Source organism: Stegostoma tigrinum, chromosome 38, assembly GCF_030684315.1.
Source record: "Stegostoma tigrinum isolate sSteTig4 chromosome 38, sSteTig4.hap1, whole genome shotgun sequence".
NCBI classification, from domain to species: domain Eukaryota; kingdom Metazoa; phylum Chordata; class Chondrichthyes; order Orectolobiformes; family Stegostomatidae; genus Stegostoma; species Stegostoma tigrinum.
In genome coordinates, this window is record NC_081391.1 from 22,264,059 (window position 1) to 22,289,876 (window position 25,818).

At 47.8% G+C, this 25,818-nt stretch overlaps 2 protein-coding genes across 2 annotated transcripts in view; one reads left to right on the forward strand and one right to left on the reverse strand.

Annotated features, from left to right (window-relative positions):
• The window catches only part of LOC125447192 (tetraspanin-4-like), a 40,241-nt gene extending 30,754 nt beyond the window's left edge, over positions 1–9,487 (reverse strand). Inside the window, exon 1 of the mRNA XM_048521401.2 lies at positions 9,349–9,487. The gene's annotated coding sequence lies outside the window, so the exon portion shown is untranslated. The remainder of the gene's footprint in view (positions 1–9,348) is intronic.
• Positions 9,488–19,533: 10,046 nt separating this feature from the next.
• Positions 19,534–22,609, forward strand: polr2l (RNA polymerase II, I and III subunit L). The gene is made up of 2 exons (XM_048521341.1): positions 19,534–19,708; positions 22,325–22,609. Exons 1-2 carry the CDS (start codon positions 19,614–19,616, stop codon positions 22,431–22,433), a joined length of 204 nt encoding a protein of 67 aa, XP_048377298.1. The 5' UTR covers positions 19,534–19,613; the 3' UTR covers positions 22,434–22,609.
• The last annotated feature ends 3,209 nt before the right edge of the window (positions 22,610–25,818 follow it).

Consider the following 25,818-nt stretch of genomic DNA (forward strand, 5'->3'; position numbering starts at 1 on the left):
TTGAATTCTAGATCAGCTCCTCCAACAGAGTAACACTCAGCAGAACAGTAGAATGGGACAGCAACTCTGGGATCCAAGTGTCAAGTTCAAAAGTGACCTTTTGACTCAGAAGTGAGAGCCTAACTGAGTAAATCTTAGCTAGCAACAGGCTCCAAACTATAACAACAACTAGACAGTGAGGAACGATCCCAAATTATTGAGCCAGACATTGTTGCCCCGTCTCTGTGGGGGTAAAAGGTTCCAGATTGCCTTGTGGGTTAATGGCATTGGCCCCTTGAGAGGACTGGGTCCAGGAGATGAAGCTGCTTTCACGCACAAACTAGGCAGGAGGTGAAATGTTGAATGGATGCCCTGTGAAGGATGAGGGATATCAGGAAGTGTAATCACCAGGAGCTCAGGCTAACAGCTGGGATCACTCACACAGGCAGCTGAGCAGACTGCATCAATTTGAGCACAGCCTGAAACATTCTGTGTCAGGCCACAAAAGGCAGCTTCAAGCTGTAACTATCCTGGTAACAGTGTCGGAGCAGGAGGCTGTCAGAGTACAGACTGAGTGGGTCATCAGGCAGCAGCAAGCAATGAAAATGGTCAATGATGGGGGGGTGTCAAGGGAGGAGTGGCGAAATGGGCAGAGACAGGCGGATGGAGGGAGGGGAATTGAAAGCATAGCGGCGGGGGGGAGGTTGGGAAGAGGTTGTTTCTTAGCTGCTCCCTGCAAGTGGCTCAGCAAGCCAGAGTTCAAGGGCAATTAGAGTCGAGCAAGTGATATGGGCCTTGGCAGCGACACCCACAGCTCACAAAAGAAAAACACATTTCATGCAATTTTGTTTCTGAAAACCACTTCATCACATTAACTGTAAATTACAAAATCATCTTGAAGCTGCAGGATAGTTGAGGACAAACCAGAGAGTGTACAAACTTTAAAATAATCTGTAATAATGCCAAAAATCATCAAACCCAGGGAAGCAGCAGATAGCAAAGCAATGAAGAAACCAGCTGGAACAATAAAAACACCACTGTCCTCTCTTGATGAAGCCACCAACGGCTCAATGATAGACCTGAATATGGATGGACCATGCACAGGCAATAAGATGCTCACCGTAGAGTCTATCCTGACACAGAATATTAACCGTCTACATCAGCAGTCATACTAACACACTTCAGAGTGGAATATATTGCAAATGGGGAAAAAAGTTCTATTTCACTCTAATTATTTTAATTATTCAATTTGAAATGATTTCCCCTTGGACTGTAAGCCTGCCAAGGAATATATATTGTAAATATCAAGTATATTACAATTCTATTGAGGCTCCCAAGAGTTGAACACGCTGTATTCACACAAGGTGAATTGCATTTGACTTTTCATAACTTTCTGATTACAACATGTTTCAATGTACTTTTTAAAATTTTACAAATAAAAAGGTACATTAAGTGACTTTAAATTCTACCAGATGCCATGGCGGGTGGGGGAGGGGATTTGATCCCAGGTCCTCAGAGCATTGATGTGGGGGTGCCGGTGTTGGACTGGGGTGCACAAGGTCAGGAGTCACACAACACCAGGTTGTAGTCCAACTGGCTTTTTTTTGAAATCACAAGCATTTCAGAGCCTCACTCCTTCTTCCAGTGAAGTCTTTGCCTGGCCACTTCACCTGATGAGGAGGCAGGACTGCGAAAGCTTGTGATTTCGAATAAACCTGCTGGGCTATAACCTGGTGTCATGTAACTTCTGACTCAGAGCATTAGCCTGGGCCTCCAGATTACCAATGCAATGACATGGCCATGACCCTAATCAACCATGGCACTCTGCAGGAGCCCTAAACATGCCACAGCAGGAGATTAAGATGGGTGATCTTTGAAAGAAGAGCTGGGGTCACGATGTGTTCCCAGTTTCGAGAAGCTGAGAACGAGAGAGTGAGGCAGACAGACAGAGCAAGAGACAGTGTGATGCTCAGTGCAGTGAAGATGCAAACAAGATGAAGATAATACACGAGGGACAAAACTAGAAGCATTTGGAGATGCTCAGATCTCAGACTCAAGAAAGCAGCAAGGAGGACATAGAGAGAGGGAGGCAGGAGTTGACTGTCGAGAGAAGGATCAACCTTCAACTGACCAGCTTTCTCATAGAAAATGTTCATCTGTTTCCAATTAAGCTCCTCTCTCTGCTGAACACTGAGGCGATAGCAGTCACTGCTAAACAATTCCTATTAAAGTTTCCATGCCCCCGGCAGTACTGGACGTACTTTTCTGTTTTGTTCGCTGAAACTGAGATCCTGCTGCAAAGCCAGCAGCTGCTATAAAATCTATCAAAGCCAAAATTGGACTGCTATTTGAGGTGTGGGCTCTGACGCAGTCTGTCGCTTCCTCACCTCTCGAGTTTCAAGGCCCCACTCCAGAGAACCTCCTAATGCCCCACCGAGGGGGTGCTGCAGTGCGAAAGGGTCTGTTTTCCAGCTGAAATGTTAAACCAACACCACGTCTGCTTTCTCATGTGGACATTAGAGATCCCATGATTGCTGTTTTGCAGAGGAGCAGGAGCAGTTGTCCTGGATAACACTTATTCACCAACTAACAGAGAGGCTGTGAACTTTTGCTACGCTCAACTGAGCTTTCATGTTCCTACATTACAACAGGGGACACACCTTCAAAATGGTTGAATTGGCTGCAAAACCTTTTGGAACATCGAGGGTTTGAAAATTGCTAGGGGATCATAACCCAGTGAGGTGCTCAGTTTCAGGGCAATTAGGGATGACCCAACAAGTAGGTCTCTGTGTGACCATGGAGCCTGTGCTGGGGCCACACACCAACAACTCCATACAGAGCTAGTACAGAACCAGAGTGCCTGCCCAGTGCTAGGTTTTTAAATGATTCAGACATTGGTTTCAGCCAGATAGTCGGCCACGATTAATAACAGATCGGTTCCTGTCTGAAATCAACACATGCTGTATCCCGTTGAGGATCAGACAGAAACACAGGGCAATTACCCCGGCTCCACCTCTGCCCAGCAAACCCAAGCATCCTTTGCCTTACCTCTAAATCTTCCTTCACCACACACACCCGAAAAAAACCTCACCTTCCCTGCCCCACCCAGTGCCTGTGCGCCATTTGCCCCAAATATGCTGACTCCCTCCTCCGACCCCGACAACCTTTGACCTCATCACCCTAAACTTCTTTTTCGGCTCTACCCCTTCTTCACCTCCAAAACCCTCCTTCAATCCGGACATACCCTGAATCCCTCAAGAACCCCTCCATCACCCCCCAAGACTCTCAATTCTCCTGAGGACCCTGAACACCTTAATTCCCGATCAAGACCCTCAATTCCCCACTCAAGCCTCTCAATTCTCACAGCCAACCCCCCTGCCAAGCCCCTCAATTTTCCACCCCAGCCCCTCCTTCCCACAGCACCCCAAGACCCTCAATTCCAACCACCCCCCACCGCGATACCCTCCATTGCACAGCCCACCTCGAAGCCCTCAATTTCCCTGCTGAGGCCCCCTGTCCCACGGCCCCCTCCCCTCCCGAAGCCCCCTGTCCCACGGCACACCCCCCTCCCCTCCCCTCCTGAGGCCCCCTGTCCCACGGCACTGCACCACCGCTCCCCACCCCTCCAACCCCAGAGGCCCTCCATTCCACACCTTCCCCCTCACCCCCCACTACCAAGGCCCTCCATCCCCCGTCCCTCCTGAGGACCTCCATCCAACAGAAGCCCAAGCCTCTCAATTCCCTCAACCCCCTCCATCGTTTCCCAGCTCAAAGTCAGATACTGATGAGCTACACTGAAAGCTGCGTCCAGGGAATTGCCTGGTCAGCTCCTAAACCAGACCCTTGGAGAGGTGAGAGGAGCAGGAATGGGGTAAAAGCAACGAAAGAGAGAGACAGGAAGAAAGCTAAAGAGAGCGCGCGAGTGAGAGAGGGCATGAGCAAGACAGGGTGCAAGAGAGAGTCAAAAGATGGGAGGGGACAATGAGAAATGAACTGAACTCCTCTCCTTTGTTCCCCTGCTCCCCCCACAACATCAGCACTCTGAGCTGGTAAATTAGGGGGAGACAATGGTCTTGTGGTATTATCGCTGGACTGTTAATTCAGAGACACAGGTAATATTCTGGGGAGCTGAACTCAAATCACACCACAGCAGATGGTGAGATGTGAAGTCAATAAGTATCTGGAATTAAGAATCTAATGATGACCCTATATCCGGGAAAATCCCATCTGGTTCACTAATGTCCTTTAGGGAAGGAAACTGCCATCCTGGTCTGGTGCTAAATGAGATATTAACCTTCCCGGACCAGTACCCTGCATCTGGGGATAGCCTGTTCTTATTAGCAAAGAGAGCAAGCTTTTTGTAATTCCAAAGAGAAAGGAGAGAGTTTCTGTGTGGCCCATAGCAATGGGCTTTGCGATCAGTGGGAGTGTTTTTTTTTCAGCTAAACACAGAAACCCCAACACCCTGACCTACTGGAACATTGGCAGAGGAATCACAAATCATAGAATCCACACATCGTGGAAGTAGGCCATTCAGGCCATCGAGCTCACACTGCCCCCCTGTGCAGCATCCCACCCAGACCCATCCCCTTCTTGGCTGATGGTGGAATTTTCATTTTCAGTGAATGAAGTGGTGAGCAGACATTCAAAGGCTAACGGAGACGGTACAGTCAAGCAACATTAGCAGAGTAACAGATAATTGCAATGCTCAGTACTCGGCACTATAGAATTCTCTCACTCAGCCCCCGACAACACATCTTAAATGCTCACTGGACCCTCCCCATCTTCCTTGACCAAACTTTTGGTCCACTCTCCCAGTATCTCCTCCTGCAGCTCAGAGTCAAACTTTATTTGGCAATCCTTCTGTGAAGTCACACAGTCATACAGCATGGAAATAGACGCTTCGGTCCAACCAGTCCATGCCGAACATAACCCAAACTAAACTAGCTCCACCTGCCTGCTTCCTGAACTATATCCCTCCAAACCTTCCCTATTCATGTACTTACCCAAATGTCTTTTAAATGTTGTAATTATACCCATATCCACTACTTCTTCACGAAGTTCATTGCATACGCGAACCTTCCGCTGGGTAAAGAAATTTACCCTGCATGTTTTTCTTGAAATCTTTCTCATGCCCCCTAGTCTTGAAATTCCCCATCCTAGGGAAAAGACACCTACCAGTAAGCCTGTCTATACCCCTCATTATATTGCTTTGGAATGCTGAACTGCATGGGCTGCCTGGTAGCTCAGTGGTTAGCACTGCTGCCTCACAGTGCCAGGGACCTGGGTTCAATTCCAGCCTCCGGCGACTGTGTGTGTGCAGTTTGCACATTCTCCCCGTGTCTGTGTGGGTTTGCTCTGGTTTCCTCCCACAGTCCAAAGGTGTGCAGGGGAGGTGGATTGGCCATGCTAAATTGCCCACAGTGTTCAGGGATGTGGTCTGGGCAGGATGCTCCGAGGGTCAGTGTGGACTTGTTGGGCTGAAGGGTCTGTTTCCACACTGCAGAGATTCTGCGATCTTCTACATCATGGGTACAACACAGATGCACACTATTGCTCCAGCAGCTCATAGAAACCAGGGGGACCCCAATTAGAGCCATGTCCACACTGGTCCAGTTAAGGCAGCCTGGGCCTAAGGAGATACACAAGCTGGACAGAGAACTATGTGACGATCCTGTCACTTTGAAGACATTATTTTGTCCTGGGTTTTTTTTTTAAAGAAGGGAGAGGTTGTAAAGGCAGAGGTGCTGAAGCAGCTATGGAGATGGCCTAAGTCAACAATCAGAGCAGGTCTTTAGGATTTTTTTTTGAAGAACAGTTTAACAATGGAAGGGGAGGGTCCAGTTCTCTCAGATCAGTCTTTCCAGTTTTTCAGCGATAGCAGCTGGAAGTAGTTTGGGTCCACAAAAGTTGCAAGCTTCCGTCGGTGATTCCTAACTGTGCCTCTCTTGGAAATCTCTCTAGATGTTATTCCCGCTTGGATTGGAAACCTGCCTGTAAGAATCGGTGTCTGAATGTACCCTTTTGCCAAGGTGTATATGGGATGTTACTATATTGGAACAGTTAATTAGTAATAGGTACTGTATCTATTATTTGGTTAAGATTTGCAACAGCTCAATTATTCTAAATTCCTCTTTTGTTCGTATCTTAACTACTCTTTAAATAACTCGTGTTTTGCTTAATATCAAGTGGTTTGGCCAGTTACATCACATCTGGAACACATACTTCACATCTACCTTTAAAGTAAGAAAAAATTAGGGTCCTCTCAAAATATTTTGAGAGGATCTAACCTGGTTCTTAATAATCCGACAAAGCCTTGTAGAACAAGTGCTAATCAGGCATATTTAATCCACCCGCACCCCCTCAGTGAAGCTTTCTATGGTGGAATAGCCAGCGAGCATTTTTGCATTGCTGGCTCGTGACCACTGACCCAGTGTGTCCCTGAATCTCACAGCGAGAGGGCTGAGAGCTGGACATGAAACTACAGGCAACCACTTATTCTGAAATGACGACAAATTCTCCACATCTAGACCCCTCAGGACCTTTGCATTACTTTGAAGGCTACACTTGCTGATACCCAGGAGGGTACATGCAAGCAGGGAGTACATAATAGGAACGGGGGTAGGCCATTTGGCACCTTCAACACTCAAAAATTTGACAGCATCCAGGACGAAGCAGCTTGCTTGTTTGGCACTGTATTAAGAAGCTTCCACTCCCTCCACCAGCAATGTTCAGTGACAGCAGTGTGCACCATCTGCAAGGTGGACTGCAGAAATTCACCAAAGATCTTCAGACAGCACCTTCCAAAATTGGGACCATCTGCGGTCCAACTAGACATGCCGACCCAATATCCTATATTAATGTAGTCCCATTCAGGGGCGGCACGGGGGCTCAGTGGTTAGCACTGCTGCTTCATAGCACCAGGGACCCAGGTTCAATTCCAGCCTCAGGTGTCCAGCTGTGTGGAGTTTGTACATTCTCCCCGTGTCTGCGTGGGTTTCCTCCGGGTGCTCCGGTTTCCTCCCATAGTCCAGAGATGTACAGGTTAGGTGGATTGGCCATGCTAAATTGCCCGTAGTGTTCAGGGGTGTGTGGGTTATAGGGGGATGGGTTTGGTGTGGATTTGTTGGGCCGAAGGGCCTGTTTCTACACTGTAGGGAATCGATGATTCCGTTCGTGTGTCTACATCTGCTATTTCAGCAAATAACAAATTTGCCAGTAACAAGTAGCAATTCATAACACAATTGTAAAGCAAGCACACCTTTGTAAACATCAGCTTAATGTTGTGCCATTGTGAAGCATGATCAGATTGCTGGTGTCAGGGAAAAAGTTATCATATTTTTGGTCAACTCGTTTAGGCATGTTATGACGCATTCCCATGGCAGATGGGGCTTTTTCAAAAAACTTGTTGGACTATAACCTGCTATCATGTGATTTTTTACTTTGACCTTCTGGCCCAGCAATGCAGACACCACAACTGGGGCCGTAAGAGCCTGCATGGCCTTATAAGCTCATGACATAGGGAAAAAGGGGCTTATATATTCACAGAGGTCTACACAGAAAAAGACCCTTCAGCCCATCTCACATGCTTTGCTCAAAAACAACCACCCGACTAGTCTAATCCCATTTTCCAGCACTTGGCCCATCACCTTGCGTGACTTGTCATTGCAAGTGTGCATCTAAATATTTCTCCAATGTTACAACGGTTTCCGCATCATACAGGCAGTGAATTCCAGTTTCCCATCACCCTATGGGCAAAAACCCTTTTCCTCACATTCCCTCTAATCCTTCTGCCCCTTCCCTTCAATCTATGCCCCAGTTGTTGATCCCTCTACTGAGGAGAAAGGTTCCTTCCTATCTACCCTATCCATGCCCCTTATGGTTTTATACATATCAATCTTGTCCCCCTCTCAGCTTCCTCTACCTCCTCCGTGTTTGGAGCTGCTGCCGCCTCACAGCGCCAGGGACCTGGGCGCAATTACGCCCTCGGGCGGCTTTCTGTGCAGAGTTTGCACATCCTCCCTGTGTCTGCGTGGGTTTCCTTCGGGTGCTCCAGTTTTCTCCTGAAGTTGTGCAGGTTAGGGTGGATTGGCTGTGGGAAATGCAGGAATACAGAGATAGGGTAGAGATATGGTACTGGATTGGATGCTCTTTGGAGGGACAGCATTGACTTGATGGGCTGAATGGTTGCCTTCTACACTGTAGGTATTCTAAGTATTCCAAAAAAAACCCAGTCTGTCCAATCTCTCGTCATCACAGGAATGCTCCAGCCCTGGCAACATCCTGATAAATCTCCTCTGCACCCTCTCCAGTGCAATCATCTCTCTCCTAGAATGTGGATTCCAGAGCTGTACACAATACTCCAGGATGGGGCCTACATTTCATACAGTTCCAGCACAACCTCCCTGCCAGCAGTGGAGAATTCACAACTTTTCAGTCTCTTGTGTAAGGAGATCACCTTACAAAATCTCCCCTTTCACCAACTCCAAGAGGCACAATCCAGTCTCCTCCTCTTCCTCTTAACAAAAACCCCCTCAAACCTCTATTGCAACATCAGTAACTTCTACCAGAGTTCAGGCAGATGTAGAACGAAATCCGATGGACATTTCGAAGGAGAGGAAGAGAGGCATCCGGACCAAGATCCATCCACCAATCCCCATCGCTCACAAACAAACTTCTAGTGGGATCTTGCTGCGCTCAAACCTGCCAGCTCGCGTCCCATACATTGCAAAGGTGACGGTACGTGAAAGGGACAAGTCCCTCGCAGGTTGAGAGGCGATTTGAACATCTCTAATGAAGAGTTTCGCGAAAATAGACCTGGTCTTTCGCAACGTGTGGTTAGTGGTAGCACGACTCTCTAATTTGGGAACCTCCTTCCGAAATTCCTCGCTGCCTCTCTCCCTGTCGACCTCCTGGTGTCTCATTGGAAGCTCCTCGGAGTTGAATCAGGCTGGGGTTAATAATTTGGGACTGCTATATAATCACAGTCCTGGACTGTGGGACTGATCAAAACAGCCTTTCCCTCTCCTCCCCTGCCTCCGAAAAATAGTGAAAAACAGAACATATCCCATCACAGCCCATGACGCCTGTACATTTCCTGAAACGGTGAAGTTAGGCTTGAACAAAATTTTGACAGCCCCCAAATCCCACCAGTATTAGGCTTTGAAATTAGGGCACAGTTTGCAGGTTTAATACCGTCTCCCACCCCTTTCTAAATTCTGCCCATAAACCCATTCCCTGGGGATGTTCAACACATTACATCCCTGATAAAACTCCCGACAGAACCCCTTCACTCAACTCTCCCAAGTCTGGGAAAGATTGTGTTAAATTTGTACAATGGTATGTTTAAAAATAAGTTTGCTGGCTTACTTGTATTTTCCAGGTTGAGACAATTGGCGATTCTAAACGGATCTTCCCGAGGCTGTTGTGTTAAATCAGAATCAGATCCCAAAGCACTAACTTTCAGCAGACACTAGGATGGGTCTAGGGTCCGATGTTTGACACACAGGCGGAAGTAGGAGGGAGACTGGGCTCACATGGTTGCAAAGAGGCAGAGGCGGAGGCGGGGGGTGCGAAATTAAGTGCCAGAGTTTGGAGGAATTCCTTTCTGAAACGAAGAGAGAAAAAAACCTCTGTAGCTAAAAAAAAATCACGAGGGAACATCAAGTCCAGCCAATTTTAACAACGAGTTCAGATAGTTTAAAAAGTTTTCATGCAGACAAGGAGAAATTAAAGCTTACATTTTTATTATAAGATAAATCTCTTTAATCAGAAGGTGGAGATTGAAAAGATGAGGGATCAGTATTTTTGTATAAAGCTAATGCTCAGTGCTTCAAACATTAACTTTCTTCTGCCTCCCTGAGCCTTCTTTATCCTCAAAACAGAAAACAGAACCATAAGAACTGCGGATGCTGGAAATCTGAAACAGAAACAGAAATTGCTGGAAAAACTAACATTCTGAGGAAGGGTCACTGGATCCAAAACTTTAATTCTGCTTTCTCCCCACAGAGTCAGAAGTCACACGACACCAGATTATAGTCCAACAGATTTAATTTGAAATCACAAGCTTTCAGAGTCCTACTTCTTCATGAGAATTTCTGACTTTGTACACTCCAGTCCAACATTGGCACCTCGGCTTCTCTCCACAGACACTGCCAGACCTGTTGAGTTTTCCCAGCAATTTGTTTCTTTATCCTCCGCTGACCATGTTATTCATCATTAATCATCCTTTTAAAAACAAACAATCACATACTTAATCCAATTTATTCCGTTTAATTATGCCAACATCTCACACAGTGTAAACAAATAGGTTTACATTAAAACGCAGCTAGCCATATATCTTAACTCAGAGAGTGGTCAGAGCATGGAATGCATTGTCGGGGAGGGTAGTGGGGTCAGCCTCATTAGGGGTGTTTAAGTGGCTATTAGATAGGCACATGGATGATAGTATAAGGTAGGGGTGGAGGTTGATAGACCTTAGGATTAGGGTGAAAGTTTGGCACAACATCATGGACTGAATGGCCTGGCCTGTACTGTTCTATGTTCTATCTGCATGAATGTTTTATTTTTAGTTTGTTCTCTTTGGCCCCTTGTTCCAGTCCTCTTGTCTGACTGATTGCCCAATCTCAGACTCCTTGCTTTGTTAGATCATGAGAAATAGGAGCAGGAGCCTGGCCCATCGAGCATACTCCACCATTCAATAAGATCATGGCTAATCTTTTCATGGACTCAGCTCCATCTACCTGCCCGCTCACCGTGACCCTTATTTCCTTTACAGGAAATAAATTTCCCTTACAGGAACTTCGTGTTCAAAAATCTATCTTTGCCTTAAAGACATGCAACGAGGTATCCCACAGCTGCTTCCCTGGGTAGGGAATTCCACAGATTCCCAAACCTTTTAATGAAGAAGTTCCTCCTCAGCCCAGTCCTAAATTGGGGCAGCACGGTGGCTCAGTGTTTAGCACTGCAGCCTCACAGCACCAGGGACCCAGGTTCCTGTCTGTGCGGAGTTTGCACATTCTCCCTGTGTCTGTGTGGGTTTCCTCCGGGTGCTGAGGTTTCCTCCCACAGTCCAAAGATGTGCAGGTTAGGTGGATTGGCTATGCTAAATTGCCCACAGTGTTCAGGGGTGTGTGTGTTATAGAGGGATGGGCTTGCTGGGCCAAAGGGCCTGTTTCCACACTGTAGGGAATCTAATCTAAATCTGCACCCTTTTATTTTGAGGCTATGCCTCCTAGTTCAGGTTCTAACATAAAATTATCATATTTTGAATAGCCACCACCCAGTTCCATATCCCCCATTCCCATGCCTCCACCAACTTTTCCTTAGCTCTCTCCTATTCCCATTTTTCCTCCACACCTAATTTCTTAAATACTTCCCAAAGTCTATTTATTCTCCTTTATTCTTGTTGCCATTTCCCTCAAGTCCCCTCTTTCGTACCCTTCCATCACTCCATTCCCTATTGCACCACTGCTGTTTCCCTCTTCCATACCCTAATTTGACATTCACCTTTCCCACTCTCCCATCCCCATTAGCATCCTGCGGAGGGTTTACTATTGATGGAAAACCAGACTCACCGTATAAATATAAGAGCTGGCTTGTAGTGGTTGTGATGAGGTCAGCCAGTTGGACTTCATAGACTATAAGCTCCCTGATTGGGGCTATTAACCTGGTCCAATCATAGAGCCCTGGCTGACAAATAAGAGCATTAGTGTTAGCAGTTCTGCTTGCTCAGAGCTGCAGCGTCAAATAATATGCACATGTAAATAAAGGGTGATTTGGTGATGGGCTACCAGGCTCTGTGGAGTTATTTCAGGTACTTGTTAAAACAGTTTATGGTCTCTGCCTCCATCACTAACTCAGGCAGTGAATTCCAAACACCCACCACCCTCTGTGTTAAAAAGGTTTGCCCACATTCTCTCTAATTCACTTAGCTTGAATCCTCAACAAGTTACTCACCTCCTGACTCCCCAAAGTCTGTCCACTATCGACAAGGCACAAGTCGGGAATGAGATGGAATACTCCCCAACCTCTCTGACACCACCTCCTACCGCCCCCTCGATCATGACCCCACCCCCGAGCACCAAACCATCATCTCCAACACCATTCATGACTTCATCACCTCAGGGGACCTCCCACCCACAGCCTCCAACCTTATTATTCCCCAACCCCGCGTGGCCCTTTTCTATCTCCTTCCCAAAATCCACAAACCCGCCTGCCCTGTTCGACCCATTGTCTCAGACTGTTCCTGCCCCACCGAACTCATCTCCACCTATCTGGACTCCATTATCTCCCCTTTGGTCCAGGAACTCCCCACCTACGTCTGTGACACCACCCACGCCCTCCACCTCCTCCAGAACTTCCAATTCCCTGGCCCCCAACACCTCATATTCACCATGGACGTCCAGTCCCTATACACCTGTATTCCGCATGCAGATGGCCTCAAGGCCCTCCGCTTCTTCCTGTCCCACAGGCCCGACCAGTCCCACTCCACCGACACCCTCATCCGCGTAGCCGAACTCGTCCTCACCCTCAACAACTTCTCTTTCGATTCCTCCCATTTCCTACAGACAAAGGGGGTGGCCATGGGCACCCGCATGGGCCCCAGCTATGCCTGCCTCTTTGTAGGTTACGTGGAACAGTCCCTCTTCCACACCTACACAGACCCCAAACCCCACCTCTTCCTCCGTTACATTGATGACTGTAACGGTGCCACCTCTTGCTCCCCAGAGGAGCTCGAACAGCACCAACACTTTCCACCCCAACCTCAAATTCACCTGGGCCATCTCCAACACATCCCTCAACTTCCTGGCCCTCTCAGACTCCATCTCAGGCAACCAGCTTGTAACTGATGTCCATTTCAAGCCCACCGGCTCCCACAGCTACCTAGAATATACCTCCTCCCACCCACCCTCCTGCAAAAATTCCATCCCCTATTCCCAATTCCTCTGCCTCTGCCGCATCTGCTCCCACGATGAGGCATTCCACTCCCGCACATCCCAGATGTCCAAGTTCTTCAAGGACCGCAACTTTCCCCCCACAGTGGTCAAGAACGCCCTTGACCGCGTCTCCCGCATTTCCCGCAACATATCCCTCACACCCCGCCCCCCCCACAACCGCCCCAAGAGGATCCCCCTCGTTCTCACACACCACCCGACCAATCTCCGGATACAACGCATGATCCTCCAACACCTCCGCCATCTACGATCCGACCCCACCACCTAAGACATTTTTCCATCCCCACCCCTGTCTGCTTTCCGGAGAGACCACTCTCTCCGTCACTCCCTTGCTCGCTCCACACTGCCCTCCAACCCCACCACACCCGATATCTTCCCCTGCAACCGCAGGAAATGCTACACTTGTCCCCACACCTCCTCCCTCACCCCCATCCCAGGCCCCAAGATGACATTCCACATTAAGCAGAGGTTCACCTGCACATCTGCCAATGTGGTATACTGCATCCACTGTACCCGGTGTGGCTTCCTCTACATTGGGGAAACCAAGCGGAGGCTTAGGGACCGCTTTGCAGAACACCTCCGCTCGGTTCGCAATAAACAACTGCACCTCCCAGTCACAAACCATTTCCACTCCCCCTCCCATTCTTTCGATGACATGTCCATCATGGGCCTCCTGCAGTGCCACAATGATGCCACCCAAAGGTTGCAGGAACAGCAACTCATATTCCGCCTGGGAACCCTGCAGCCCAATGGTATCAATGTGGACTTCACCAGCTTCAAAATCTCCCCTTCCCCCACTGCATCCCAAAACCAGCCCAGTTTGTCCCCTCCCCCCACTGCATCACACAACCAGCCCAGCCTGTCTCTGCCTCCCTAATCTGTTCTTCCTCTCACCCATCCCTTCCTCCCACCCCAAGCCGCACCTCCATCTCCTACCTACTAACCTCATCCCACCTCCTTGACCCGATCGTCTTCCCTGGACTGACCTATGCCCTCCCCAGCTCCCCACCTATACTCTCCTCTCATATCTTCCTTTCTCTCCATCTTCGGTCCGGCTCCCCCTCTCTCCCTATTTATTCCAGAACCCTCTCCCCATCCCCCTCTCTGATGAAGGGTCTAGGCCCGAAACGTCAGCTTTTGTGCTCCTGAGATGCTGCTTGGCCTGCTGTGTTCATCCAGCTCCACATTTTATTATCTTGGAATACTCTCCACTTGCCTTGTGATCCCTAACAAGAAAGAATCGAATCATTCTCTCTGGACATCACCATCACCGAATTCACCACCTCTAACATCCTAGGGAGAGCGTTACCATTGACCAGAAACTCAATGAACTAGCCATAGGAATACAATTGCTACAGGTCAGAGGTTGGGAATACTACAGTGAGGAACTCACCCCTGACTCCCCAAAGTCTGTACGCTATCGACAAAGCACAAGTCAGGCGTGTGAAGGAGTACTCCCCACTTGCCTGGATGGGGGCAGCCCAAACAACACTGAAGAAGCTTGAACCCATCCAGGACAAAGCAGCCCATTTGATTGGCTCCACATCCACAAGCATCCACTCCCCCCACTGGAAGTACTCTGTAACAGCAGCGTGTACCATCTATAACAGACCCTACAGAAATTCATTAGGCTCCTTAGACTGCACCTTCCAAACTTCAGAACAAAAACAAAGATGCTGGAAAAGCTCAGCAGGTCTGGCAGCATCTGTGAAGAAAAAATCAGAGTTAACGTTTTGGGTCTGGTGAGGCTTCCTCAGAACAGATGGTGGCTGGGAAAACATCAGTTTACATGCAGAAAACAGGGAGGAGGGGGTGGCGAGGTAGGGAAATGTTGCCAGACCTGCTGAGCTTCCAGCAAACTTTTGTTTTTGTTCTTGATTCGTAGCATCCGCAGTTCTTTTGGTTTCCTCCCTAACTCATGACCAGAGGAGAAGGGCAACGCATACATGTAGATACGGCCAACTGCAAGTTCTCCTCCAAGCCACTTACTTGGAAATCGTTATGACTTGAAACTATGTTGCTGTACCTTCAGTGTTGCTGTGGCACAATTCTGGGACTCCCTCTGTTGCAGGTTTCCCTACACCCTCCAAGTGTTAGTCAGCGCAGTTGCCGAGATAACAAGGTGTAGAGCTGCGTGAACACAGCAGTCCAGGCAGCATCAGAGAAGCAGGAAAGCTGACGTTTCAGGCCTGGACCCTTCTTCAATGTCAGCTTTCCTGCTCCTCTGATGCTGCCTGGCCCGCTGTGTTCATCCAGCTCCACACCTTGTTATGTCAGACTCCAGCTTCGGCAGTTCCTACTGTCTCTCACAGTTGTCTGGATGGTTGGTTTGTGTCATACCGTGACATCACCAGCAGGGATTGAACTCTTGTACTGGTTGATGTTACTGTGAAGGTCACATCTTTCTAACTCCATCCCTGAGGTGAACTGACCCTCAGATTAAACCACCACCATAATAAGATAATACAATGTGAGGCTGGATGAACACAGCAGGCCAAGCAGCATCTCAGGAGCACAAAAGCTGATGTTTCGGGCCTAGACCCTTCATCAGAGAGGGGGATGGGGTGAGGGTTCTGGAATAAATAGGGAGAGAGGGGGAGGCGGACCGAAGATGGAGATTACAAGAGAGTTGCAATGGGAGAGAGATTTCCTGAGGTTGGTCCGGAGGGAGGAGGGTAACTAACCTCAGGGAATCTCTCTCCCATTGCAACTCTCTTGTAATCTCCATCTTCGGTCCGCCTCCCCCTCTCTCCCTATTTATTCCAGAACCCTCACCCCATCCCCCTCTCTGATGAAGGGTCTAGGCCCGAAACGTCAGTTTTTGTGCTCCTGAGATGCTGCTTGGCCTGCTGTGTTCATCCAGCCTCACATTTTATTATCTTGGATTCTCCAGCATCTGCAGTTCCTATTATCTCTTAAACCACCACCAGTTGTCTTTCTCTGTCTCTCCTCTGGGACTATGGTGACTTTACATCTAGATGAGATTAGGTTAGATTCCCTACAGTGTGGAAACGGGTCATTCGGCCCAACAAGTCCACACCGCCCCTTGAAGCATCCCACCCAGACCCATCCCCCATAACCCACACACCCTTGAACACTATGAGCAATTTAGCATGGCCAATCCACCTAACCTGCACATCTTTGGACTGTGGGAGGAAACCGGAGCACCCGGAGGAAACCCACGCAGACACGGGGAGAATGTGCGATCTCCACACAGACAGTCGCCCGAGGCGGGAATCGAAGACGGGTCCCTGGCGCTGTGAGGCTGCAGTGCTAACCACTCAGCCACGGTGCCGCCCTAAACTCTGCATTGGTTCAAGAAGGCAGAGGTATAGAATGCAAAAGTACGGAGATAATAATGAAACTGTATAAAACCCAGGTGGCACCGCAACTGGAGTATTCAGTGCTGTTCTAGTCACTGTAATACAGGAAGAATCTAATTGCTCTGCAGAAAGTGTGAGCGAGATTTACTTGAATGTTGCCAGGGCTGCAGAATTGTAGCTATGAGGAGAGATTGGGAGATTTTCCTTGAAACAGAGATGGCTTAGGAGTGACATGATTGAGATACACAAAATTGTGCGTGTGGTGGGGGGGGTGGCGTTGAGATCGAGTAAGCAAGAGGAACCTGTTCCCCTTGACAGAGAGTTCAAAACCAGGGGCTACAGATTCAAAGATAACCGGGCGTAGAGCTGGATAAACATGGCAGGCCAAATACGATAGCTTTCCTGCTTCTGTGATGCAGATTCTCCAGCATCAGTAGTTCCCATGATCTCTGCCACAGATTCAAGTTAAATGGCAGGAAAATTAGAAGAGATTTGAGGAAAAACTGTTTTGTGGAGAGGGTGTAGAGCTGGATGACATCAATCGCCTCAACTTCTCCACCCCTCTCATCCACACCAACCCCTCCCCAGCAGAACGGGCAGCCCGCCACTCCAATCCCAACCTCACCATAAAACCCATGGACAAGGGAGGTGCAGTTGTCGTATGGCGCACTGACCTCTACATCGCTGAGGCCCGGGGCCAACTCTCCGACACCTCCTCCTACCGCCCCCGGATCATTACCCCACCCCCGAGCACCAAACCATCATCACCCAAAACATCCACAACAAAATCACCTTGGCTGACCACCCACCCACAGCATCCGACCTCATCGATCCCCAACCCCACACCACCCGCTTCTATCTCCAAAAACCACAAACCTGCCTGTCCTGGTTGACCCATTGTCTCCACCTGCTCTGGCCCCACCGAACTCATCTCCACCTATCTGGACTCCATTTTCTTCCCCTTGGTCCAGGAATTCCCTACGTACGTTCGAGACACCACCCACGCCCTCCACCTTCTCCAGAACATCCAATTCCCCGGTCCCCAACACCTCATTTTTACTATGGACGTGCAGTCCCTATACATCTGCATTCCCCATGCAGATGGCCTCAAGGCCCTCCGCTTCTTCCTGTCCTGCAGGCCCGACCAGTCACCCTCCAATGACACCCTCATCTGCTTAGACGAACCTGTCCTCACCCTCAACAACTCCTTTTTCAATTCTTCCCACTTCCTACAGACAAAGGGGGTAGCCATGGGTACCTGCATGGGCCGAAGCTATGCCTGCCTCTTTGTAGGTTATGTGGAATAATCCACTTCCGTACCTACACTGGCCCAAACCCCACCTCTTCCTCTGTTACTTTGATGACTGTATCAGCGTCGCCTCTTGCTCCCAAGAGGAGCTCGAACAGTTCATCCACGTCACCAACACCTTCCACCCCAACCTTAAGTTCTCCTGGACTATCTCTAACACCTCCCTCACCTTCCGGGATCTCTCTGCCTCCATCTCGGGCAACCACCTAGAAACTGATATCCATTTCAAGCCCACCAACTCCCACAGCTACCTAGAATACACCTCCTCCCACCCAACTTCTGCAAAAATGCCATCCCCTATTCCCAATTCCTTTGCCTCCCTCAAATCTGCTCCCAGGATGAGGCATTCCACTCCCGTACATCTCAGATGTCCTCATTTTTCAAGGACCAAAAGCTCCCCTCTGCAGTGGTCAAGAACGCCCTCGACTGTGTCTCCCATATTTCTTGCAACTCATCCCTCAGACCCCATCCCCACAATAACAACAGAATCCCGCTCGTCCTCACGTACCACCCCACCAACCTCTGGATCCAACGCATCATCCTCCAACACTTCTGCCATCTGCAATCCGACCCCACCACTATAGACATTTTTCCCTCCCCACCCTTGTCTGCTTTCCAGAGAGACCACTCTGTCCGTGACTCCATTATCCGCTCCACTCTCCCCTCCAGCCCCACCACACCCGGCACCTTCCCCTGCAACCGCAGGAAGTGCTACACCTGCTCCCTCACCCACATCCTAGGCCCCAAGATGACTTTTCACATCAAGCAGATGTTCACCTGCACATCTGCAAATGAGGTATACTGCTGTTCGCATTGTGGCCTCCTCTACATCGGGGAAACCAGGTGGAGGCTTGGGGATCGCTTTGCAGAACACCTATGCTCAGTTTGCAATAAACAATTGCACCTCCCAGTCACGAACCACTCAACTCCCCCTCCCATTCCGCAGATGACATGTCCATCCTGGGCCTCCTGCAGTGCCACAATGATGCCACCCGAAGGTTGCAGGAACAGCAACTCATATTCCGCTTGGGAACCCTGCATCCCAATGGTATCAATGTGGATTTTACAAGCTTAAAAATCTCCCGTCCCCCCACTGCATCCCAAAACCAGCCCAACTCATCCCTGTCTCCCTAACCTGCCCTTCCTCCCACCTATCCCCACCTCCCACCTCAAGCCCCACCCCCATCTCCTACCTACTAACCTCATCCTGCCCCCTTGACCTGTCCGTCCTCCCCGGACTGACCTATCCCCTCCCTACCTCCCCCACCTACACTCACCTTTCATGGCTCCACCCCCGCCTCTTTAACCTGTCTGTCTCCTCTTCACCTATCTTCTCCTCTATCCATATTTGATCCATCTCCCCCTCTCTCCCTATTTATTTCAGAACCCTCTTCCTCGCCCCCATTTCTGATGAAGGGTCTAGGCCTGAAATGTCAGCTTTCCTGCTCCGAAGATGCTGCTTGGCCTGCCAGCTCTACACCTTGTTATATCGGATTCTCCAGCCTCTGCAGTTCCTATTATCTCTTATGCAGACGATGATGTGTGTCTAGAATTTGCTGTGTGAGTTGGTGATGGAGGCAACGGCTCTAAACTCTTTTCGAAAGTCCCCGATCTGCGCCTGAAGTGCTGTAATCTGCAAAACTATGGGTTGTGTGCAGGAAGGTGGGATTGCAAAGGCATTTGGGTCAGCACAGGCAGGATGGACTGAATGGCCCCTGCTGTGCTGTTTCATTGCTCTGGTTAGACAGCAACCCACCCACACCTTGTAAAGGTTGAAATTAGGAAATGGGTAACAAGTCTTGACCCTGTAGTCTCTGAGACCCACCTCATGCCCCTCCTCCCACTTTGGAGGTGAAATTGAGAGAAACAGCGCCCCCCGCTGCTCTCAATTCCTCACCGCAGGCCCAGTACGGCACGCATGCGCAATCTGCCCGCGGGACATCATTTTCTCCCCCCCCCCCCAGCACATGCGCAGTGGGCTGACGCTGGGAGAAGTTTCCAGAAGCGGAGTTTCCGTCCCCACGACTCATTCTCGGAGACGGCGCCATGATCATCCCGGTCCGCTGCTTCACCTGCGGCAAGGTGGTCGGCAACAAGTGGGAGGCTTACCTGGGCCTGCTGCAGGCCGAGTACACGGAGGGGTGAGTAACAGCCGGGGGCGGGGTGGGCGGGGAGAGGCCTGGGGCCTGGGGCCTAACAACAACAACAACAACACCGGCCTCGGGCAGCGCCCGCACCTTCCATCCAGACTCTGGCCGGACTCACTGGGACAACGGGGAGGCCCGGTGCCACGATGAGTGCAAAGCCCCGGGTTAATGTTCCGGGGAAACAGGTTTGAACCTGGAGTGAAGAGTCTGGTGATGAACCCCTTGCCAGTTTGTGAGAAAACCCCACCTGGTTCGCTAATACCCTTTGGGGGGGGGGGGGGGAATCTGCCACCCACACCATGGCCTGGTCTACATGTGACTCCAGACCCACAGCAGTGTGGGTGACTGGGCTCCCCCCTCTCTGGGCAACTAATGCTGGTCAAGCCAGTGACACTCAGGTCCCGCGGGTGAATATAAAACAAACTTGGACAGAGCGCCAACAGTGTCAGCCTCAGAGATAGTAGAAACTGCAGATCCTGGAGACAGTGAGATAACACCGGCCTGGAGCTGGGTGAACACAGCAGGCCAACCAGCATCAGAGGAGCAGGGAAGCTGACCTTTCGGGTCTGAGCCCTTCTTCGTGACCCGAAACGGTACCCTTCCTGTTCCTCCGATGCTGCTTGGCCTGCTGTGTTCATCCAGTTCTCCACCTTAGTATCAGCCTTGGTCGAATTTATGAAAAGCCAAGATATGGCCAAGTGGTACATCTGTATGAATTAGGAGTCAAAGTAGGGAGTATTGACCCTTGAGCCAGATGTTTGGAATGCTGTGAACTGATTTAGAACCCTTATCAACAGAAAGACACGTTGCCATTGCAGGTGATCCAGAGAAGGCTCTTGAGGCTGATCCTGCTTGTGGAGGGATTTTCTTGAGATGTTGAGTTGGCTCAGCCAGAACACTGGACTCAGAAGATTGGCTGGGTGGCCTCATTAAAGCAAAAAGTTATTGGAAGGTGGGGACGTGGTGTTGGCATGACGGGTTGGATGCTAAGAAGTTGTTTCTCCATCTTGGAGAGTCTAGGACTAGAGGGTATAATGACAGACTAAGGAATTGCTCAGTTACACCAGAGTTGAGGAATCTCTTATGAGGGTAGTGAATCTGGAATTCTTTCCCACAGATTCTCTTGCTCAAGTTTGAGACACAGATTTTTAATCAGTAAAGGAATGAAGGATTGTAGGGAAACAGCAGGAAAATGGAGTTGAGTTATCAGATCAACCATGATCTCATTGAATAGTGGAGCAGACTTGATGGGCTACATGGCCTTGTTCTGCTCCTGAGACTTACAGTCTGTTCTGTAATTCAATAAGATCATGAGATAAATTGGGAAGAGACATTTTATACACCCACAGTAGGGTGGTGGAATGTGTTTAAAAAACAGTTTGTTCAATCAGTTACGAATTTTAAACTGTGGTTCATGCAAGTCCCCAAATAAGGATTAGGGGCAAAAGTCCCTCTATGGAAGCATAGTCATAATACAGCACAGAGAAAGGCTTTTTGGCCCAACAAGTAGGCTCGGAACGTCAGCTCTTGAGCTCCTAAGATGCTGTTTGGCCTACGGTGTTCATCCAGCTCCACACTTTGTTACCTAATTATTCTAATCCTGTTTTTCTACATTTGGCCATAGCCATGTATGCTTTGGCATCGCAAGTGCAAATCTAAATATTTAAATATTACAGTGCCTCTACCTGCCAGGTCTGCAACCTCATGGCCCAATATATCCCCAACTCTTAGTAACACCAAGCAGGGGATCAACCTTAGGTCAATGCAGAGTGCAGTAAGGTGTGTCAGAGCATTTCCACGTTATCCTAAAAGTGAGCTGTCAACCCGGTGAAGCTATGAAACAGGACTATTTACAAATCAAGAGGCATAAGCAGCAAGAGATAGACAAAGCTAAGTGATTCAAAACCAGCGGAATCAGATCTAAACTGTACAGTCTTCCTGTATCAAGTCATGAATGGTGGTAGATAATCAACGTCGCCCTTGAAGAGGGGGCTCCACCATTATTCCCAGCACCAGCGCAGAAGATAAGGCTGAAGCATTTGCAACCATCTTCAGTCAGAAATGCTGAGTGGATGGCACATCTTGGCCTCCAGTGGTCTTTGGCATCTCAGATACCAGTCTTCAGCCAATTTGATTCGCTGCATGTAATGTTCTTTGTTGATATCACAGCACAGAGAGAGACCTACCGAGTCCATGTTGGCCATTGATCTCCCATCTACACCCATCCCACCTTCCTAGCCTCACAACGCTGTCCACACAGCATGGTGCCTAAGTGATCACCTAACCACCTCCCAGAACATTATAGTCGTTCCCCCCCCACACACACCTCTCCAGGCAGTGTGTCGTTAATCAGCTGTGATCAAGGAGTGAAATGATAGTGTCCTGTTCTTTACAGTTTTGAGGTTTGTCCTAGTTCTGAACTTGCTCTATCCATCCTGTCAATCTGCTTTGATTGTTTCTAAAATGCTTGTGCTATATCATTGCTTAACCTTCTCTACTGAAGACCAAAAACTAGCCACCTACCTGTCCCCCTAATTTTAGTCCTTAGTGATGTATAGAGCTAGCAATATGATGTTAACGTGTTACTAAATGTGGGTTATCTGTTTCCAGTGATGCGCTGGATGCATTGGGCCTGAAACGTTACTGCTGCAGACGAATGCTGCTGTCCCACGTAGACCTGATTGAAAAACTCTTGAACTACGCACCTCTGGAGAAATGATGTGCCCTTAGTTTCTGGATTGTGGCAAGCAAAAGAATTGCTCAAACTCTTCTGGTTTGATGGCACGACTCTACAAACGTGGAACTGAATAGTTTTTTTTAAGTCTATATTTTTGGGATTGGAAGAAAAGAGTTTTCATTTTGTCTGTCTTGTAAATAAAATGAATTTAACTCTGAGCACTGTTTACACTTCATGAAAGGTCATTGATTAGGATTGTTGAGAGAGAATGCTCTTAAATTTGAAAGAGAACTGCTGCGAAGCTTTTTAAAAGAAGGGAAAAAAAGACAGGACAGTCAAAGGAGAAAAGAGACTGCTGGAAATACTCAGCAGGTAATGGCAGCAAGCATGGAGAGAGATAGTATCTTTAATCAGAATTGGAAGAAAAATTAGATCTCTAACAGGCTTAATCAGATACTGGGTGGGGGAAAAAATTTAAAAATCTTAGTGTAGAAGACAGGAGGGGTCCTTTGAGCTGGATTCTTTCCTTTTGTTGTGCTGGTTACAGGACTGTAAAAATAACTTTGTGGTTTTCAGCAGGAGGTCACTTGCCCATTACTATTACCAGTTGTTTACTTTGAGCTGTGTCCTCTACCCTACATCTGTTTATGATAAATAATTAGTCTGCTTTTCCCTTCATGGAATCTAAGTCAGGGATTCCCACAATGGAGGTCAGGGCCCTGAATGGAATAACAAACTCGGAGGCAACGGTGGCTGCTGTGGAGTTCTGAATTGTAAAAGCTGTGCTATTGCTCTGAGGCTCCTCTCCACTTTTGCAGCTCTCAAAGGGTCATTTGTTTTCAGGTCTCAATTACAGGGTCCTGGTGGGAGGCAACAGTTTGGGAAGTACTGCTCTAGTTTGAATTCTTAATGGTGCCTGGATTGAGAATCCTCGATCCACTGTCTTGGAAAGTGAGTTGTGTGCAACATGTCTTCAAGCTGCAAGGAACTTTAGACACCAATATACATTGTTTCAAGGTGTTTCCGATTGTCCAACTTTCCTTCCCAAGTATCACTAAAGCAATGCTGTTATCTTGAAGATCCTCTGTACAGAACAACATGCAACATTACATCACTTACTGTTTAGATTCTGTCTGACATTAAATATTAGTGGTTAAGCATGCCCAGACATTAGCACCTTTCTTAATTAGAAGCTTAAGGGCCAACTGTTCCTTGGTGAATTTTCTGCAGCAACATCTTGGCCAATCATTCGGTATATTCTTCTGGGTAAATTGATCCCTGAGGTTGTCTGTCCTTGTGCGTTTAAGGAGAAAAAGCTTTGATAGCCTGACTTTTCTGTCAGTAATATTTTACCCAATTGAGTGACTGTTAAACTGTTTTCATTACCTATTCAGTAACGGACTCATGAATATATTGTGCTAATGAATCGCCAGTGATGTAACAAATTGAGTAATTAGTCAATCTGACATGGGGAGAAGAAACCCAGATGACCTATCGCATTTACAGCAATCTAATGAATGGGAATACCAACTCCACAACATTATGAATGGTAAGTAGGTTGCTAATAACTAGTGTCTACACTTGACCTGATTTATCCTATTGATTTATTTGGATTTTTCTACACATTTAACCTGGTTTAGCATTGAATATAACCTTCCCTCAGATTCATTCAAACAAGGAGCAGCAGGCCACCTGGCCCTTCAGGTCTGTTCCATTATTCAGCAAGATTATGGCTGATCTGAGATAAGAAAGTGTGGAACTGGATGAACACAGCAGGCCAAGCAGCATCTTAGGAGCTCAAAAGCTGATGTTTCATGCCTAAGGTTCTAGGCCCAAAATGTCAGCTTTTGTGCTCCTAAGATGCTGCTTAGCCTGCTGTGTTCATCCAGTTCCACACTTTATCTCAGATTCTCCAGCATCTGCAGTTCCCCTATCTCATGGCTGATCTGATTCTGACCTTAACTCTACATTCTTGAATACTGTGATATTTCACCCCCTTCATCATTAGAATCATTACAAATATTGAATGATTCTGCACTGCCTTTGAGGAAGGGAATGCAAAATACTCAACCCTAGGAGTTATGTTTCCTTCATTTGACTTAAAAGTAATGTATTATTTTTAAACTATAACCCGTTGTTCTAGATTCTTCCACAAGGGGAAAATATCCTTCCCACATCTTCTGCTCAAAGCCCTCAGGATCTAATACATTTCAATTAAGTCACTTCCTGACTCTTCTAAGTGCAAGAGGGTGCAGGCTTAGCTTGTCTAGCTTTTACTCAAGGCTATCTGTTCATTCAAGGTATTAGTTTAAAAAGTTTTAATGAACTACTTGCACTACATTTCTAATACAGATAGAAGGATGTTAATGACTACACAGAGTCCCTCCAGATGCAGTCTCACCAATGCCCTTTATAACTGAAAAATGACCTCCCTGTTCTTGCATTTGATTTCCTTTGCAATGCACCCATAACATTCCATTGGCTTTCTACTTGCTGTGTCTGCATATTAATCATGCATTATTTGTCTAGACTACTTTTGTATCTTCCTTTCCTGGATTAAGGTCATCCTTCCCCTAATACAGTAATAATCTCTAGCAGGGTCACTCATCCTTTCTAGTCACTTTCTCCAGCATTGATGGTATTGCCCCACACATCCATTTCTCTAACCTAGTTTACTCTATGCTCATTTGTATGTAGATCAGGTAACAACGCAGAGATGTTACTTTGGAGATTCCACTAAATGCTAAGTGTGATAGTACTGTAACTTTAAGTTGTTATTTTGCCCCAATTTGGAGAGGTTTTGTTAGGGGTAGTTTACCAGAATAACAGTATTTAAAAAAAATTGGACCAATAGAATCAGCCTGAAAGTGTGGTCAAACTCCCACAGAACCAGGATCTTCAGCTTTCAGCATAAACTGATGAGGTTGTAAGAAGCTGCTCTTTGCTACAGCTGAAAGCAGTTTTCTTTCTTTGTCTTTTGATGTTCTTACCTCCTGGACTGGAGAACTGTATGAGAATGTTTTGCCAAGAGTGTGTTTATGGAATTGGTGTTGTACTTTATTGTCAATTAGCAAGTTACTTTACCCTACTGTTAACATTTTCCAATGAAGTTAGTTATTCCACTTCCTTTTTTAATTTAACAATAGCAGATGAACAAAGTGTTTTGCTTTAAATCCAAACAACCTTATGAAGTGTGAGGGTTTTGGTCTGGTCCATAAGCACTGGCTCCTCATTCTGTACTCTTTCCCCCTGTTGATCCAAAGTTTGAGGACTAAATTACATAAGCAAGCATTCTTTGCTCAGCATAGCTGAGCAAGGGTAACTTGCACCCTTCTGCATGCGATAGTTAAAACTAAACCAGATTGTTTGGAGCAATGAGAACAGTATTGCAGGATTTACTTAACTGTGGGGGCAGGCTGTGAAGCAG

Bases quoted from the DNA above. Each gene is read 5' to 3' on its own strand.
- polr2l (XM_048521341.1), top strand. From the start codon at position 19,614: ATGATCATCCCGGTCCGCTGCTTCACCTGCGGCAAGGTGGTCGGCAAC. The intron at 19,709-22,324 runs GTGAGTAACAGC...ATCTGTTTCCAG, and splicing joins CAGGCCGAGTACACGGAGGG to TGATGCGCTGGATGCATTGG.